This window comes from Desmodus rotundus, chromosome 9 (assembly GCF_022682495.2).
Source record: "Desmodus rotundus isolate HL8 chromosome 9, HLdesRot8A.1, whole genome shotgun sequence".
Classification (NCBI taxonomy): domain Eukaryota; kingdom Metazoa; phylum Chordata; class Mammalia; order Chiroptera; family Phyllostomidae; genus Desmodus; species Desmodus rotundus.
In genome coordinates, this window is record NC_071395.1 from 93,739,790 (window position 1) to 93,759,102 (window position 19,313).

The 19,313-nt window shown below is 38.6% G+C and overlaps 1 protein-coding gene and 2 pseudogenes across 2 annotated transcripts in view; all 3 read left to right on the forward strand.

Moving 5' to 3' along the window:
- The window catches only part of USP32 (ubiquitin specific peptidase 32), a 137,493-nt gene that overhangs the window by 67,907 nt on the left and 50,273 nt on the right, over positions 1-19,313 (forward strand). For both annotated transcript variants that reach the window (XM_024572877.3, XM_024572879.3), the window contains exons 6-10: positions 485-616; positions 1,910-2,017; positions 8,546-8,661; positions 9,036-9,098; positions 12,949-13,032. In XM_024572877.3, the coding sequence (XP_024428645.2) occupies positions 485-616; positions 1,910-2,017; positions 8,546-8,661; positions 9,036-9,098; positions 12,949-13,032 (503 nt within the window). The remainder of the gene's footprint in view (positions 1-484; positions 617-1,909; positions 2,018-8,545; positions 8,662-9,035; positions 9,099-12,948; positions 13,033-19,313) is intronic.
- Positions 10,617-12,177, forward strand: LOC112316455 (non-selective voltage-gated ion channel VDAC3 pseudogene; annotated as a pseudogene).
- On the forward strand, positions 16,959-17,091 carry LOC112316596 (U2 spliceosomal RNA; annotated as a pseudogene).

The following is a 19,313-nucleotide window of genomic DNA, read 5'->3' on the forward strand; positions in this document are numbered from 1 at the left end:
TAAGCACAGATAAAACTGGTATGGGAAACCAAAAATAAATGTCGAAGTTATTTATTTTACATGTTGGATTTAAGCAATCTACTTAATGAGAAAGTATTTTTTGTTTTAAGGCTTTTTGATAATTAATTTGAATTTACTTTTCATGCCATTTTATTTTATTTTACTTTTTTAGAGAGGGGGGGAGGGGAGAGATAAAGAGAGGAAGAGAAACATCGATTGGCTACCTTCTGTAGGTGTCCGACTAGGGATGATCCCACAATCTAGGCATGTGCCCTGTCCGAAATCGAACTGGTAACCTTTTGGTTTGCAGGATGATGCCTAACCAACTGAACCACATCAGCCATGGCTTTTGTGCCATTTTAGATATATTGTATTTGTCGCTTCAGAATTTTGTTTATTTTTAGCAATTGAATTGGAAAATTAAAATATGTTGTTGGAAGAGAAGGCTGAGAAGTTTTATAATCTTGTTTGATTTGACACTCAGTGGAGGAATCAGATATCATTGATCTGGAGAAACGTTATTGGTTGCTGAAGGCTCAATCCCGGACTGGACGATTTGATTTAGAGACATTTGGCCCATTGGTTTCCCCACCTATTCGTCCATCTCTAAGTGAAGGTAAATACCATCCTATTTTCTACAAATGTTCTTTGGTAAACAGACCTAGGCCCATCTCTTATTTCTAACCAACACATCTTAACTCTAAAAGGGCATATAATATTACAGGTTTGCAAGTTTCTTACAAATAGCAGAGTTTAGTGGAAAAAAATAAAATGGGATTTAAGATTGTAGTTTTGAGAATCCTATTCTACCTGTGTGAACTTGCATAAATTAATTTAGCTCTCTCCACCTGAATATCCTCATATGTAAAATGTGTTTGACCAAGTCAGTGGTTATAAAATTATACTCCAGTGAGGTCCCTCAGCAGCTGGTGCAGGGAATAGGGTGGTGGCCATTGAATGAATGGGCAGAGCTCCAGGTTTTTACACATAACCCCACCTCTTCCTCAACTTGAGTGCCTCTACTTTTTTCTTTTTTTAATGTTTAATATAAATGCTTCATTAATAGTCAAATACCATCCCCATGGGCCATGTGGTCCACCCAGACATCCAGGACCCAGGCCCAAATTCAGCGCACCCTCCGAGCCTCTTGCTTTGAATCCAACAGGGTAAACATATTGCCCTCATGTGTGGGGCCGTTCATGTTGCAGATGCTGGAGCCACTCCTGTTGTCCATGAATTCTACCCTCATCTGCATGCCCTGTCCCTAGGAACCAGTTCAGCCCAGCACCTTGGTGACCCTGTCTAGCTTGATAGGTTGCGCACCATATGTGTCCTTGATGGCAGCAGCTGCAGTGTACTTTCTTTCTTTTACTTAAGAACTTTCCATTGCTGTATCCCTTCTCTCCCAAAATAAGAAGCTACTGGGCTGAGCCTTCTCTGAGGTCTCTGCTAGCTCTAAACTGTTCATTGCTGTGACTTTTAAAAAAAAAAATTAGGAATACAAAGAGTAATTGTGGGTGATATCTATCACAAAAAGAAACACACTTGGAATCTGAATACTTGAGTTCTCTGTCTCGTTCTGACCTTTTTAAACTTTTCTTAGTTTTGGCAAATGCCTTCTGAGTTTTAGTTTTCTCACTCTTCAAACTAAGGGCACAGAATTAGATTCTTAGAATATATAATCTGTATTCTTCAGATTTCTAGGGTACTTCAGAAGTACTTGTTAGGGGAGCCAGAACAGATAAGGCTCTGGGCTTTGACCTACCTCAGCAGTGCAGCTTTTACCTTTTTAGAATTTAAAACATAATTTGGATGGTTTATGGGAGTCATGCCTCCTTTTATAAACATGTCATTATAACATTAGGAAGTTGGGTCACTGTGGTTTATGGTGTCTTTTTCTATTTTACAGGTTTGTTTAATGCTTTTGATGAAAATCGTGACAATCATATAGACTTTAAGGAGATATCCTGTGGTTTGTCAGCCTGTTGCAGGGGACCCCTGGCTGAAAGACAAAAATGTAAGTGTGTTTAAGCATTGTCAAACTATACACTGAAAAAATTAGTATTCGTCCATGTAAAATCATCTGTGGATTAAGGCTTTGAATTTTCATCACTTTGTTAGGTTGGCATATAGCAGTTTTTTTTCGTTTGGTTTTTTATATTTATTGATTATCCTATTACAGTTGTCCCATTTCCCCCCTTCACTCAACTCCATCCTGCCCACCGCCTCCCTCCCACATTCCCCCCTATAGTTCATGTCCATGGGTCATACTTATAAGTTCTTTGGCTTCTACATTTCCTATACTATTCTTACCCTCCCCCTGTCTATTTTCTACCTACCATTTATGATACTTATTCTCTGTACCTTTCCCCGCTCTCTCCCCCTCCCACTCCCCTGTTGATAACCCTCCATGTGATCTCCATTTCTATGGTTCTATTCCTGTTCTAGTTGTTTCCTTAGTTTGCTTTTGTTTTTGTTTCAGGTGTGGTTGTTTTTTACTGTTCATATTTTTTATCTTCTTTTTCTTAGATAAATCCCTTTAACATTTCTATACTAAAGGCTTGGTGATGACGAACTCCTTTAACTTGACATTATAACGTATAAGCTATTAGGGTCCCAGAAAGAGGTGGGCAGAAAAATTTTTGAAAAAATAACAGCTGCTAATTTTCTAAATTTGATGAAAACTATAATCTGCCCTTCCATTCTAAGTGATAGCTTTGCTGGATACAGTAATCTTGGATGTAGGTCCTTGCCTTTCATGACTTGGAATACTTCTTTCCAGTGCCTTCTTGCCTGTGAGGTCTCTTTTGAGAAATCAGCTGACAGTCCTATGGGAACTCCTTTGTAGGTAACTGTGTCCTTTTCTCTTGCTGCTTCTAAGATTCTCTCCTGTTTCATCTTGGGTAATGTAATGATGATGTGCCTTGGTGTGTTGCTCCTTGGGTCCAGCTTCTTTGGGACTCTCTGAGCTTCCCGGACTTCCTGGAAGTCTGTTTCCTTTGCCAGATTACGGAAGTTCTCCTTCCTTATTTGTTCAAATAAGTTTTCAATTTTTTGTTCTTCCTCTTCTCCTTCTGGCACCCCTATGATGAGGATGTTGGAATGTTTCAAGATGTCCTGGAGGTTCCTAAGCCTCTCCTCATTTTTCTGAATTCTTGTTGCTTCATTCTTTTCTCTTTGGGTGCTTCTTTCTTCCTTCTGTTCCACACCGTTGATTTGAGTCCCAGTTTCCTTCGCATCACTTTGGTTCCCTGTACATTTTCTTTGTTTCTCTTAGCATAGCCTTCATTTTTTTCATCTAATTTGCGACCAAATTCAACCAATTCTCTGAACATACTGATTACCAGTGTTTTGAACTGTGCATCTGATAGGTTGGCTATCTCTTCCTCGCTTAGTTGTATTTTTTCTGGAGCTTTGATCTGTTCTTTCATTTGGGTCGGTTTTTTTTGTCTTGGTGTGCCTGTTACTTAAAGGGGCGGAGCCTTAGGTGTTCAACAGGCTGGGGCAATGCTGGTCACTGCACTGTGACGCTCTGCATGAGGGAGGGGCTGAGAGAGAGCAATGGTGCCTGCTCCTCTCTCTGCCAGATTTTATTCACTCCCTCCACTACCCACAATCAAACTGGGAACCTCCAGTGCTGATTCCCAAGTGGGTGGGTGGGCTTGTGCACGCTCTAGGCCTCCGTGGGTCTCTCCAATGAACTCTTCTGTGAGGCTGGGAGTTTCTCCTGCTGCCACCTCAACTCCCATGGGTGTTTTCAACCAGAGGTTTGAGGCTTTATTTCCCCGCACTGGAGCCCTGAGTTGCGCAGTCTGTTTCGCTCCCCCGCAGTTCCTCCGGGTTTATCTATGTGCGAATGTGGGGCCCCGGTGTCTGCTAGCCACAGCCTGGCCCGCCCGGTTTGTTCCACAATCACCAAGTCTCTGGGTCCACCAGCCCCTGCCTTGCTGCGAGTTCTCTCTGCCCCGGCTGCCCATCTCTGCCCCTCCTACTGGTCTGGATTAATGTTTCTTTTTTATCTCTTTGGTTGTCGGACTTCCATACAGTTCAATTTTCTGTCAGTTCTTGTTGTTTTTTGTTTTTAAATTGTTGTTGTCCTTCTTTTGGTTGTGTGAGGAGGCACAGTGTGTCTACCTATGCCTCCATCTTGGCCGGATGGATATAGCAGTTTTATATTGAGGTTTTACTGAAACCAGTCTAAGGATTCAGTTATCTATTCTTTTTTACTGTGGATGTGTTTTGGTATCTTATTAATAATGGGGTTGATTTTCCAGTGAATTTACAGTTCATGACAAACTGTATCAGCCATAATGTATTTGAAAATATTAAGCTCTTAGAAAATAGTTTGGGAGACTTCTGGTCAAGATGGCAGCATAGGTAAACACAGCTTGCCTCCTCTCACAACCACATCAAAATTACAACTAAACTATAGAACAGCCATTGCCCAGAACAGTCAGAACTAGTAGAATGGAAGTCCAACAGCTATGGAATTAAGGAAACCACATCCATACAGATAGGTAGGAGGGGCGGAGATGCAGAACAGACAGTCGTAGTAGGTAAAAATTTGGGAGGGATATCTTGGGAGTGAGGAATCCCAGCCCCATACCAGGCCCTCAAGCCAAGGGTACCAGTGCCAGGAAGATAAGTCCCCATAACTCCTGGCTGCAAAAACCAGTGGGGATTGAATTAGTAGAATAAACTTCTGGTGTCCTGAGCAGTACCTCTTAAACCCACACATAGACTTACTCAAACTCACTCCTTCTGAGCTCTAGCACCAGGATAGCAAATTGAAAGGCACCAATAGTATACAGGGAAAAACTGAAGTGTCTATCATCAGGGCAACAGCTGGGGGACAGCTTTTTCCCAGACAAAACCGTAGGCAGAGGCCATTGTCCACTCTCTGAACCCTCCCCCGCCATAGAGCCACAGAGCCAGCAGGCTGGTGCCACATCTGAGACTCCATCAACCTGGCTAACACTGTTTGCCCTGCCCTGGAGATCCCCTGAGATTTCGTCCCACCCAGCTTACTGGCACACCCAAAGTGTTAACAGTGACTTTTCCATATTAATGGCTAGTCTTGGCTCATGCTTCACAACTTCCTAAATCCTCTCAAATAAGCAACTGCTGGCCTCAGTGGGCCCCCAGCCACTGTACCTCTTGCTCAGTGACCCCAGGCCAGGCACTAGCAGCAGTCAGCCTAGATTCACAACTTAGTTTTTCCTGGGAATCTCCAAGCCAAGAACAAGTAGCAGCTATTTCAGAGTGCTTTATTGCTCAGGCAGGGTGGCCTGGGCAGAAGACAGGTGGGGGCAGACCTTGGTGTACACCACATGGGAAGCCCCAGGGCCAGTGCATCCAGTGGAGCTATAGATCACGTCAGAGCACTACCACCCTGCCCATGCATGGCTTATCCTCCGTAAAGGGTAGAAGTTGGTGGCCTGTTGTTCCAGCCAGCCCTTGGCACTGAGTGTTCTAGGTAAATCCCTCCCATTGATCTCCCAACAGCAACCAAGGTTCAACTACAAGAGGAGGGTGTACTCAGCCCACACAAAGGGCATACCGTCAGTACCCAACTTAGATGATAGGGGAGGCTGTGCCACTGAAGCCTATAGGACACCTACTACATTAGGCCGCACAACCAAGACAATGAGTGATAGCAGTGAGAGAACCTTAAAAGCAGCAAGAGAAAAGCACTTAGTTACCTACAGGGGAGTTCCCATAAGACGATCAGCTGGTTTCTCAAAAGAAACTTTGTAGGCTAGAAGGGCTTGGCAAGAAATATTCAAAGCCATGAAAAGCAGGGACCTACAGCCAAGATTGTTCTACCCAGCAAAGCTATCATTTAGAATCAAAGGGCAGGTAAAGAGCTTCTCAGAAAAAAAAAAACAAAGGAGTTCATTATCAACAACTTATATATGAAATGTTAAAGGACCTTATTTAAGAAAAAGATCAAAACTATGAACAGTAAAACGGCAATAATACATATCTGCCAACAATTGAATCTAAAAAACAAACTAAGCAAACAAGGAGAACAAAGACAGAATCATGGATACAGAGAGCGTTTTGATGGTGGCCAGGTGGGAGGGGTTGTGAGGGAATGGATGAAGAAGTGAGGGGGTTAAGAATAACAAATAGGTAGTTACAGAATAGCCATAGGGATATAAAGTGCAGTAAAGGAAATGGAGTAGCCAAAGAACTTACACACATGACCCATGGACATGGACTCCACTCATTTGTTGAAGGAAATAGACATACAAGTTCAGGAAGCACAGAGAGCCCCAAACAAGATGTACCCAAAGAGGACCATACATCATAATTAAAATGCCAAAGGTTAGATATAAAGATACATCATAATTAAAATGCCAAAGGTTAAAGATAAAGACACATCATAATTAAAATGCCAAAGGTTAAAGTTAAAGAGAGAATCTTAAAACTAGCAAGAGAAAAGCTGATAGTTACCTACAAAGGAGTTCCTATAAGACTATCAGTTGATCTCTTGAAAGAAACTTTTTGGGTTAGAAGGGACTGGCAAGAAGTATTCAAAGTCATGAAAAACAAGGACCTACTACCTAGATTACTCTATCCAGCAAAGCTATCATTTATAATGGTAGGGTAGAGAAAGTGCTTTCCAGACAAGGTAAAACTAAAGGAGTTCATCATCACTAAGCCATTATTATATGAAATGCTAAAGGGACTTATTTAAGAAAAAGAAGACCAAAACTATGAATATTAAAATGGCAACAAATTCACAAATATCAACAATTGAACCTAAAAAAACAAACTAAGCAAATAAGTAGAACAGGAACAGAATTACAGATATGGAGATCATATGGAGGTTTATCATTTGGGAGGGGGAAGAGGTAAAATGGGGTGAAAGGTGTAGGGATTAAGAAGTACAAGTTGGTAGGTACAGAATACACAGACGAATGTTAAGAACAATATAGATAATGGAGTGGCCAAAGTACTTATATGCGTGACCCATGGACATGAACTAAGATGGGGGGGATTGCCGGAGGGAATGGGGATACCAGGTGGAAGGATACAAAGGAGAATAAGTTGGAACAACTGTGATAGTATAATCAATAAAATATATTTTAAAAATATTGTCTGGTAGTCTATATAGAGAATTCAGTGCCTTGCATAATTTGAAGTACAACTTATTTTCTGTGAGTTGTATATATTAATATTTTAGAGCAATGTGAAATTTATCAAAACATAATTTTATTAAATACTAAAATTGTCCTTTAAATGTAGCTAAAATATTAAAACATACTTTATAAGTGTAAGTATATTACGTTATTAAATCTTAACAATAATTAGAGAAAATGCAGCAATTTACATTTAATTGGTACCTAATTCTTATATATTTACTAAGGTTCTCATCTCTGTGTCTTTCTAAAATACAGCTCATAAGTATTGCCTATTTTGAGTGTGATATTTAACTGTTTTGACCTTTAGTAATATTGTTTCTATGATGTACTCACTTTAACAGCATAATTATTAGGGGGATGTATGAAATTGATTATTGTTTAAACTTAAATATTCAGATTTATTCCCCTGAGCAGGTAGATCAGTTTATTGGGTCATCATCCTGTGCAACAAAAGGTGGCAGGCTCGATTCCTGGTTTTAGGGCACCTACCTAGGTTGCAGGTTTGATCCAAGTCAGGATGCATATGGCAGGCAACCAATTGATGTTTCTTCCTCTCTCTCTTTCTCTCTCTTCCTCACTCTCTAAAATCAAAAAACATATCCTTGGGTGAGGTTAAAAAAATTAGATTTTTTTTCATGATGATACACCATTAATTCAACCTGGATATATGATAGATTATTTGTTCTTGTTTAGTTAATAATATTAAATAAGGAGGCTAAATTTTTTGCTTTTCACTTGATCTTAATTATTAACTTAATATTTTTTTAAATTCTTTATTGCTGACGGACTATTGGAAGTGAACAAACTAGAATGATTCATTTGGAGTTAATTAGCAAAGTGCTTATATTTCTAATTCTTAGCATGTTGTATATAAACTTTATTGAAGAGTTAAAATTGTTCTTTGGTAAAACATTGAGTTTACATTAGTTTCCTTGGAGAGGCTAAATGAAAGCAGACTATATTAATACCAGCTTGTTATTGATTCTTAGTGTATATGGAATGTTTTCAGCCTTAGAAGAATCAATTCTTCAGTGAACAGTTTTAAATATTAGAAATTAATTTAAATAAAGGCTTGAATTACCTCCTCAAAAACCTGTGAGGTATTTTAATATTTATTGGCCCCCTTTTTTTGTTTTGTTCTGTTTTGTTTTCAAGTTTGAGAGAGACAGAACAATTTATGAAGTCTGTGCAGTTATCCTACATCTTCAGAGGACTTCAGTGACATACTTGTGTGTGTGCCCCAGATGAGAACTTACATCCAGAATATACTTGCTTGAGAAACTGAGTAATTTTACTAGGGCAGCTTCTATCTAGTAAAATGTATTATACTTCAGAATATAAAATAATTTCCCTCCGTAAGAGTTTCTTTCTTTTTTTCTTTTTTTTTTTTTAAGTTTGCTTCAAGGTGTTTGATGTTGACCGTGATGGAGTTCTCTCTAGGGTTGAACTGAGAGACATGGTGGTTGCACTTTTAGAGGTCTGGAAGGATAACCGCACAGATGATATCCCAGTAAGTTCTGATTTTAATTATCTTCTTGCATGTAAACTTGTAATAGGAAGATGGAGTGGAGAATTTTTTATAAATGAGGGAGTGAAAAGGATTTGTTATTACTGCTAGTTGCTATATTACACTCCTCAAAATATTCATAGCTGAAGATGCAGAATTGGGTAGATGCAGAATTTGCCTTAGAAAATTTAATAAACTGACCTTGTATAAAGTAAGAATGAAGCTTCAGGATAATTGTCTTAATTTTTTTAAGGCAAATGTAAGAATCTATTTATGATAAAAAATACTTGATCAAAATTTAGTATACTTTGGCCACTGAGTAATAAAAATGATAGGAACTGTTTTCTAATTACTCCTTTGAATTTCTGTTTTTAAAGGAATTACATACGGATCTATCTGACATTGTAGAAGACATATTGAGTGCACATGACACCACAAAGGTGAGTCTAGCTAGGACTAATTTATCCTTTTCTAAAAATACCATGTACTCTAAATTGGGATATATAGCATATAATATTTCAGTCTGTTTTGCATCATCCCCACCAAGTGCTTATTTGAGTCTGTAGTTGCAGTACCTCCAGGTTCTCTCTAAATATAGTGTGTTCCATCTTTAAAACAACTCTATTTAAAGTGTTTTATGTATAAAAACATTTATTATAAGCTAGGCATTTTATAAATATTAAGTAGACACAGCCCTTGTCCTCTATAGTTTATAATCTTTATTTCTCCCATTTTAAAAAGTTACGGTAAGACTAACCTTATATTGAGCAGAAGAAGTCACACAAAAAAAGAATACATACTGTATGATTCCATTTATATAAAGTTCAGGAACAGAGTCAAAACTAACAAATGATGATAGGCATTAGAATGATTTTCAGGCATGGGTGTATTACATGGGAAGGACCGTAAGGATATCTAGGATGATGGAAATGAATTTTTATATTAATCTAGGTAGAGCATATATATTTCTAAAAGAGGTTTTTAAAAATGGTATTGGTAAGGTCCTCTCCTGAGTTCTTTAATACTAGCCAGAAGAAGCATGTACAAGATTAAATCCTTGAATTTTTTTAGTTTGACAACATTTGTTAGTAAGAATATTATAATATGTCTATTCCTATAGCTTGCATTACTGTGATGTCTAAGTGTCCCTGTGAAATTGAAAATAGTCTACAAATTTGAGGTATATTTGAGTTAATTTGAACCTTTCCACTCATAGAGGTTTAGAAAAAATAAGTAACATTGGTGGTTGTTTTTTCTTCAGTCACAATGCCAGAAGGAATCATCATAGTCTTACTAACTTATGCTCAATAGAAACAGTTAATAGAAATGAGTTTTACAGGGCTTGAACTTTGTTTGGCATTTCAAGCATCCTTCTGCCTTCATTCACCTCTCTTTTCCAGAAAATATGGTATTTACTTCTCTTTGGAATGTATAGGAACCGAAACCTGGGAATGTTTCTGTTAGAAAATGCCTTATGTAGAAAGATAATTTCTAACACCATTTTTCTGAGTGTTTAATAAATATGTAGGTATTATTGCTGTCTATTTTTATGTAAGATGGAGTTGCTACTTATGGGTCTCCAGTGAATATTAAAAAGATAATTTAGCTGCTCCAACTCCATGTAACCATGACAATGAAATGGTTAGCAGTTTAGACTAGAACTTGGACCTTTCAACCAAAGCTGTTAACCATATTCACTTGTGGCTAGATTATGCCGTTACTACCCTTTATTTTAAACTTTTTTCTTAAAGATTTTATTTATTGATTGATTTTTGCGGAGGGAAGGAGGGAGAAAGAGAGGGAGAGAAACATCAGTGTGTGGTTGCCTCTCGTATGCATCCTACTGGAGACCTGGTCTACAACCCAGGCATGTGCCCTGCGTAGGAATCGAACTGGCGACCCTTTGGTTTGTGGGCCGACACTCAATCCACTGAGCCACACCAGCCAGAGCTATTTTATACCTTTAGATTGGTGTCAGCATACTTAATAGAATTTGTTTCTTGAAAGTCAGTAATTATTATCACAGTGATTTAAAATCTTTCCTTATATATGGTTAGTGAAAAGAGACTATATCAATATCATTCAATAATAAAAGCTAAAAACATTATTTACCTAGGTTTATTAGGTAATTGTTGAATACATGAAGTAAGAAATAGTTGTTTATATTTTTGCCTGATAAGAAAAAGTATATATTGTCTTCTACATGGTACATGTAATTTTTGGTGCTCTTTGGCAACACAAAAATATTGATTTACTCAACTTATAAAAGCATAACGTTAAACCGTACTTTGGAGAAATGTAATATAGGTATTAAATCTCTTAGAAATCTGATGATATTGCTAGATGTTTCTAAGAAGGTCTTAGAATATTATTAGGATGAAAGGGCATTATCTGAAGAGTCTGCTTTTTGCTTTCAAAATTAATGAATAAGCCTCCTATCAGTCACCTTCCACCCTGGCCACCTGCATACTGGGCTTTATATGCACACAGAGACAGTTTATGCTACTGTTTTACCCCAGCTGTTCCTCTCCGCGCCAGCTCCATGGGACATGACCCTGGTGTGACACCACTGTGCATATGTGGTGCAGGGGGTGTAGGGCGCAGACATACATGGTCAGTGTTGGTTGAAGAACTTAAGCAGTTCCTTGGTAGAACAGAGACCTGCTCTCTGGCTATGTGTGACACACTACCTTACTGTGACCTAGGAAAGGTTGCCAGGGGTGTCGTCAGCAATGGATATGGATTTGGCATGGTCAAAATAGATCTGAGAACCAAGTCATATATATAGTGGAGTGGAATTTTCTTCTTCTGGTTATGCTTATACTGATACAGGGAGGCATCAGGCAACCTAGAGACCATATGTAAAGTCTGTAACTATGGACTTCCCTTCACCCAAAAATGGAACACAGACAGTATACTCTTGGAACAGACATCTCTTTAGAGAATAAGTAGCCTGAAGGGTTGAAATTGAATCTTGATACCGTATTTGTATTGAACACTGGAAAGAATGAGAAATTGAAGGCCTCTGATGAATGGGATTGCTTCTGTCTTGGCAGTAATGTTGATACAGATTTTTCTGGCCCAGCCATATATGACTGGGCTGTGTTAGCCTTTGAATGTTGGCTTGCTCTGGCTATCAGATGACTTTTGACATACCCCAAATCCAAGCTGTCACAGAATAATATCTCCCTGGGTTACAAGGCTGCAGACTTCCATCTGCACACTCATGAGAATGATGGCACTGGATTTGGAGGGTCTATCCACCATAAGGTTGATGAGAAGATTGAAACATCAATAAACTTTGCTTGGACAGCTGACAGAAACAACACCTGTTTTAGCATTGCTACTAAATACAAGCTGGATTGTATAACTTACTTTCTTAAAGTAAATAATGCCAGCATGATTGGACTGGATTATGCTCAGACTCTGTGACCAGAAGTCAAACTGACCCTGTCAGCTTTAATCAGTAGGAAGAACTTCATTGCAGGAGGTTACAAGGTTGGGTTGGATTTGGACTAGAAGCTTAATGCAGTTTTGAATAAAGCATCAGATTTTTCTCTGGAGGTGAAATTAACCCACTATCTTTTGGTCTTAAAATTCTTCTCTGAAATTTCAAAAGTGTGAAAATTTTATTATTCCAAAGAATTGTAATTCTCTCCACACTGTAGTCTAGAGATCACAAGTCCTAAGGGAGGTGCTTAGAAGAATGTCTGGAAGTTGTCATGTTTGTGCCACATTGCAGTGTAGTTCCAGAGTGTTACTTTAAATGTGTTCCTCAGTGACAATGTAGTGTCAGTTTACATAGGAAATAACCCAGTCCTCCAGTTTGTACATCATATCCTACATGTCCCACACCACTTTTTTATGACCTTTTAATATAGTGATTTCTGTGCTATAGTGGAATCTTGGGTTTTGCATCAGTGTATAACAAAATAAACTCATCACATTTTTTAAAAAATAGTGAATATTTCTTTTTCCCTACCCAGGGCTTTTGTGGTTTTCCACAGGTAACGCTTGAAGCATAAGACATTGTGAATTCTTTTCCAGATCTTGTTGAAGGAAGAAGATTGATGATAAATTGTCCTCATTACCATTGATTACTTCAACAGAGTTTTGTTACTTTTAAGTATATCCTTGCTGGCCTACAGGTCAGATAACACATAGAATCTACTTTAAATTATTGGTTTGTTTTCAGGCAAATGACCAATATAACTTTTAGTGAACCAGATTTATTAAAATGTTGTAACAATTCTTAGTATGAGATCTTTTTGAATACTGTTTCTCTTTCAGATGGGCCATCTTACTCTAGAAGACTATCAGATCTGGAGTGTGAAAAATGTTCTTGCCAATGAATTTTTGAATCTCCTTTTCCAGGTATGTTTAAGGTAAATGGCAAATGCAGAGGATAATGGTGGCAGTAATTCCGTATCTTTTCCATTATGTAATAGTGAAACTGGGCTGCAAAACCACATATGACAAATAGAACTCCATTATGCTGTACACTGCCTGAGAGATGGGAAAACAGAGCATAAGTGCCTGTTGAAACTTCTCAAAGTCATGATGTGGGGGATAGAAAAGCAGGAAATAGGTGACTATGTTTGCTTATAACTCATGATAGAGGAGCTTGTGGACTCAGAGGATAATTTACATCACAAAATCCATCATAATTTGCTTTTTCTTCACTGTTGTCTTTTTTAAGGCCCTTCCTAACCTGTGAGACAGTATGAACAGAGAGATGGATCATAAGTAGGCAATTGTGATTTTTTTCAAATATGCAGTCAGGAGATTATCTTAGCTTTGAGGCTCTCTCTTAATTTATTTATTTTTTAATTCTTTAGAAGGTCCCAGAAAGATTGAGGGAGAAGGAGGGGAAAAGAGGTACCAGGAGTGAACAATAAGTTATAGGGCATGTTAGATTTTAAATGTTTTCCTAGTTAAAATTGTTCTCTTACTCCAATTTTAAGAAATAATTTATGGTTTCTCATTTTTCATAGTTCATAAATATTTAAGTTGACATAATAGTGGTATTTTATATTCTCCTTGTTTTGTTTTTCTTTCCTTTTTTGTTTGGTGTTTTGTTTTGTTTTTCTTTCTTTGTAAAAGTACTCCTGTGAAGGTCAGAAGTTTGGTATCTTTATATCTATCATGATCTTCCATTGTAAATAAAGAATAATTTATTTATGAAGTGGCTGTGTTGAAATAAATGGAATAGGTTTCCTTTTGACAGTTAATAACTAATTATTCTGTATTTAAAACATATAGAATCTGATAATCCTGTCATATCCATTTAAATCAATTAATTATTCCACTATCATTTGTAATTTTCAGCAAGAATTTAAGTTGATGGCTTTATAAAATATATACAAAATAATATGAATCACTACTATAAACAAATTATTTACTTGGTAATATGAAAATTGATCAACTATTTTATCTCATTAATATAATATACTCAACTATTCTTTTTTTATGGATTATTTTATTTATTTATTTATTTATGATATATTTATTGATTATGCTATTACAGTTGTCCCATTTCCGCCCCTTCACTCAATTTCATCCTGCCCACCCCCTCCCTCCCACATTCCCCCCCTATAGTTCATGTCCATGGGTCATACTTATAAGTTCTTTGGCGTCTACATTTCCTACACTACTCTTACCCTCCCCCTGTCTATTTTCCACCTATCATCTATGCTACTTATTCTCTGTACCTTTCCCCCCTCTCTCCCCCTCCCAATCCCCTATTGATAACCCTCCATGTAATCTCCATTTCTGTGGTTCTGTTTCTGTTCTAGTTGTTTGCTTAGTTTTCTTTTATTTTGGTTTTAGGTGTGGTTGTTAATTGTGGGTTTGCTGTCATTTTTACTGTTCATATTTTTTATCTTCTTTATCTTAGATAAGTCCCTTTAACATTTCATATAATAATGGCTTGGTGATGATGAACTCCTTGAACTTGACCTTATCTGAGAAGCACTTTATCTGCCCTTTCATTCTAAATGATAGCTTTGCTGGATACAGTAATCTTGGATGTAGGCCCTTGCCTTTCATGACTTGGAATACTTCTTGCCAGTCCCTTCTTGCCTGTGAGGTCTCTTTTGAGAAATCAGCTGACAGTCTTATGGGAACCCCTTTGTAGGTAACTGTGCCCTTTTCTCTTGCTGCTTCTAAGATTCTCTCCTTGTGTTTCATCTTGGCTAATGTAATTATGATGTGCCTTGGTGTGTTCCTCCTTGGGTCCAGCTTCTTTGGGACTCTCTGAGCTTCCTGGACTTCCTGGAAGTCTATTTCCTTTGCCAGACTGGGGAAGTTCTCCTTCCTTATTTGTTCAAATAAGTTTTCAATTTTTTGTTCTTCCTCTTCTCCTTCTGGCACCCCTATGATGAGGATATTGGAACGTTTCAAGATGTCCTGGAGGTTCCTAAGCCTCTCCTCATTTTTCCGAATTCTTGTTTCTTCATTCTTTTCTGGTTGGATGTTTCTTTCTTCCTTCTTGTCCACACCGTTGATTTGAGTCCCAGTTTCCTTCACATCACTATTGGTTCCCTGTACATTTTCCTTTGTTTCTCTTGGTGTAGCCTTCATTTTTTCATCTACTTTTTGAACAAATTCAACCAATTCTGGGAGCGTCTTAATAACCAGTGTTTTGAACTGTGCATCCGATAGGTTGGCTATCTCTTCCTCGCTTAGTTGTATTTTTTCTGGAGCTTTGATCTGTTCTTTCATTTGGGCCTTTTTTTTTTTTTTTTTTTTTTTTTGGTCTTGGCGCGTCTGTTACTTAAAGGGGAGGAGCCTTAGGTGTTCACAGGGGCGGGGTAACGCTGGTGGCTGGGCTGTGACGCTGTACGTGGGGGAGGGGCCGAGAGGGAGCAATGGCGCTCGCTCCACTCTCCACAGGATTTCAGTCACTCCCTCCGCTACCCACAATCAAATTGGGCCCCTCTGGTGCTGGTTCCCGAGTGGGTGGGCTTGTGCACACTCTAGGCCCCTGTGGGTCTTTCCAACGACCTCTGCTGTGAGGCTGGGACTCTCTCCTGCTGCAGCCCAACCCCCACGGGCGTTTTCAATCAGATGTTTGAGGCTTTATTTCCCCGAGCTGGAGCCCTGGGTTACACGGTCTGCTTCGTTCCCTGCCTCATTCCCTGCCGTTCGTCCCGGTTTATCTGTGCGCGAATGTGGGGCCACCGGGTGCTACCTGCCGCTCTGCCTGCCCCGTTCTCCGCCACTCTGAGTCCGGCGCTCTCGGTTTATCTGTGCAAATGTGGGGCCGCAGGGTCTGCTAGTGGTCAGACTGCCTGCCCCGTTTGTCACACACTCCGCCACTCTCGGTCCCGCCACGGCCAAGCGAGTCCTCTCCGCCCTGGTGCCTGTCTCCGCCCCTCCTACCGGTCTGGATGTATGTTTCTTTTTTATCTACTTAGTGTCGGTCCCCCTTGCTGTTCGATTTTCTGTCAGTTCTGGTTGTGCGAGGAGGCACAGTGTGTCTACCTACGCTGCCATCTTGGTTCTCAATATCTATTTTCAATAATCCTTTTTTATAAGCTTAGTGCTCAGTATTTTGCAGAGGAAGCATCATAACATAATTAGAGTCTTTTGTCTTGCACATTTGTCAAAAGGTTTCATGTTAAATAGTATGGTAGGCAAAATATTGCACCCCCCACCCCTCAATATTCATGCCTTCATCCTTGGGACCTGTGAATATGTTAAATTATATGGCGAAAGGAACTTGACAGATGTATCAGTTCACAAGGGTTAGAGAGATGCAAAGTTGCTGGATTTAAATATAGAGAAAGGGGCCAAGGGCAAAGGAATGTGGTGAACTCTAGAAGCTGGAAAAGACAAGGAAACGCATTCTTCCTTTGACCTCCATAAAGGAATACACCCCTGCTGACATCTTGATTTTTAGCCTAGTGAGCCCTATGTCTGACTTGACCTACAGAACTGTAAGATAATAAGTTTGCGTTGTTTTAAGATGCTCAATTTGTGGTAATTTATTTTAGCAGTAATAAACCAATACAGAGGAAGATAATCCATATTTATGTGTTGGAAGTCTCAATATTTTAAAGTGTCAATTTCCCTTAAATTGATTTATAGATTTGGTATACTCACAATTATAATCCTGAAAAGTTTATTGTTGTCACTGTTTTTGTGTGACTCCCTATAGAAACTGTGTAACTTGACAGGCTGGTTCTAAATACATATAGAAGTGGAAACAGCCAAAAATAGCCAAGATGATATTAAAGAACAATGTTAGAGGACTTCAGTTATCAGATATTAGGACTTACTGTAAAACAACAATATTGATCGTTTCTTGGCCTTTTGGCTAAGATCAAGTGTAGTATCTGTTCTTACCAGTTTAAAACAACAGTATTGAGACAACTTGATATCTGCATAAAGGTAGACAAATAGACAAATGGAACAGTATTGATAGTTCTTAGACAGACTTCCATATATATGTGATCATATGATTTATAACAAAGAAGACATTTCATTACACATAAGAAGGGGTGGTCTTTTCAATAAGTGATATGAGAAGAAGGTAGAGCCTCAATAGAAAAACGGAAAAAAAAATAAAATTGAACAGGTGCTTCACAAAAGAGAATACCCAAATAGCGAATAAATATTATGAAAAGGGGATAACCTCTTTAGTTATCCTGAAAATACATGTTAAACCCTGACTTGGAATACTATTTAACATCTACCAGAATCATTATTCTTTAAGTGATGTCAAGTATTGGTGAGTATAACAAGAAACTGGAACTCTCATATATTGCCAGTGGAAATATAAATTGTTACAAATACTTTGGAGGTTGTTTGGCTCTGTTTATGAAAGTTGAACATATGCATGTCCTGTGAACCTAGCAAGTCTATCCCATATATATATATCTCCCTACAGAAACTTACATATCTGAGCACCAAAAAACATACAAGTAAGTTTTTATAATCATTATTTGTTATAGTCCAAGACAAAAACAACCAAATACTTATGAGTAAATCAGTACATAATAAATAAATTGTGGGACACGCATGCAGTATTATACTTTACACTGCAAAGTTTACAGCAATGAAAATAAATATATTTAGTGCTATACACAGTAACATGGATGAATCTACAGTAATGTTGAGTGGAAAACACTGGACTGAAAATTCAAAAGCAGGTAAAAAAAATTTATGATGATAAATTCAGGATAGGAGCGGGCAGTGGCTGGCGGAGCAGGTGGCCCCACATTTGCATGCGAATAAACCAGGAGGAACAACTGGGGAGTGAGACAGACCCAGCAACCCAGGGTTCTAGTGAGGGGAAATAAAGTTTCAAAACCTCTGCCTGAAAAAATATGTGGGGTTGCAGCAGCAGGAGAAATTCCCAGCTTCACAGGAGAGTTCATTGGAGAGACCCACAGGGTCCTAGAAGGTACACAAACCCACCCACACAGGAATCAGCACAAGGGCCCAATTTGCTTGTGGGTAGCAGAAGTTACTGAAAGCTGCTGAGAGATGAGCAAGCTGTACTGTTACTTCTCAGACTCCTCTTCCACATACAGTGCTACAACGCAGCAACGTGGGTTGCTCTGACCTGGCAAATACATAAAGGTCCTCCCCTTACTATGTAACAGGCATGCCGAGACCTCTCCCCTCCCCCCAAAAAAGGCCCAAATGAAAGAACAAATCAAAGCTCCAGAAAAAATAAAACTAAGAGATGAAGAGATAGCCATCATGCTGGTAATTGGAATGCTCACAGAAATGGTTGAGTGTAGTTGCAAAACAGAGGGAAAAGTGAAGGCTATGGAAAGTGAAATAAAGGAAAATGCACAGGGAACCAACAGTAACAGAAAGGAAACCAGGAATCAAATCCATGGTTTGGACCAGAAGGAGGAAATAAACATTTAACCAGAACAGAATGAAGAAACAAGAATTCAAAAAAAAGGAGGAGAGGCTTAGGAACCTCTGGGACAACTTTAAATTTTCCAACTTCCAAATCATAGGGGTGCCAAAAGGAAAAGAGGAAGAGCAAGATATTGAAAACTTACTTGAAAAAATAATGGAGAACTTCCCCAATCTGGCAAAGGAAATAGATTTCTAGGAAGTCCAGGAAGCTCAGAGAGGCCCCAAAGAAGTTGGACCCAAGGAAACACACACCAAGGCACGTCCTATTTATATTACCCAAGATTAAAGATGAGGAGAGAATCTTAAAAGCAGCAAGAGAAAAGTTACCTACAAAGGAGTTCCCATAAAATTATCAGCTGATTTAAGAGAAATTTTGCAGACAAGAAGGGGCTGGAAGGAAGTATTCCAAGTAATGAAAGGCAAGGATCTACATCTAAGATTCCTCTATTGGCAAAACTATCATTTAGAATTCAAGGGCAAATAAAGTGCTTCTCAGATAAGGTAAAGCTAAAGGAGTTCATCATCACCAAGCCCTTATTATATGAAATGCTAAAGGGACTTATTTAAGAAAAAGAAGATCAAAACTATGAGCATTAAAATGGCAACAAACTCACAACTATCAAAAAGTGAATCTAAAAAACAAAAACAAACTGAGCAAACAAAGGGAACAGAATCATAGATACGGAGATTATTTGGAGGGTTATCAGTGGGAAAGGAGACGGAGGAGTATGAGGGGAAGGTACAGAAATTAAGAAGTATAACTGGTAGATACA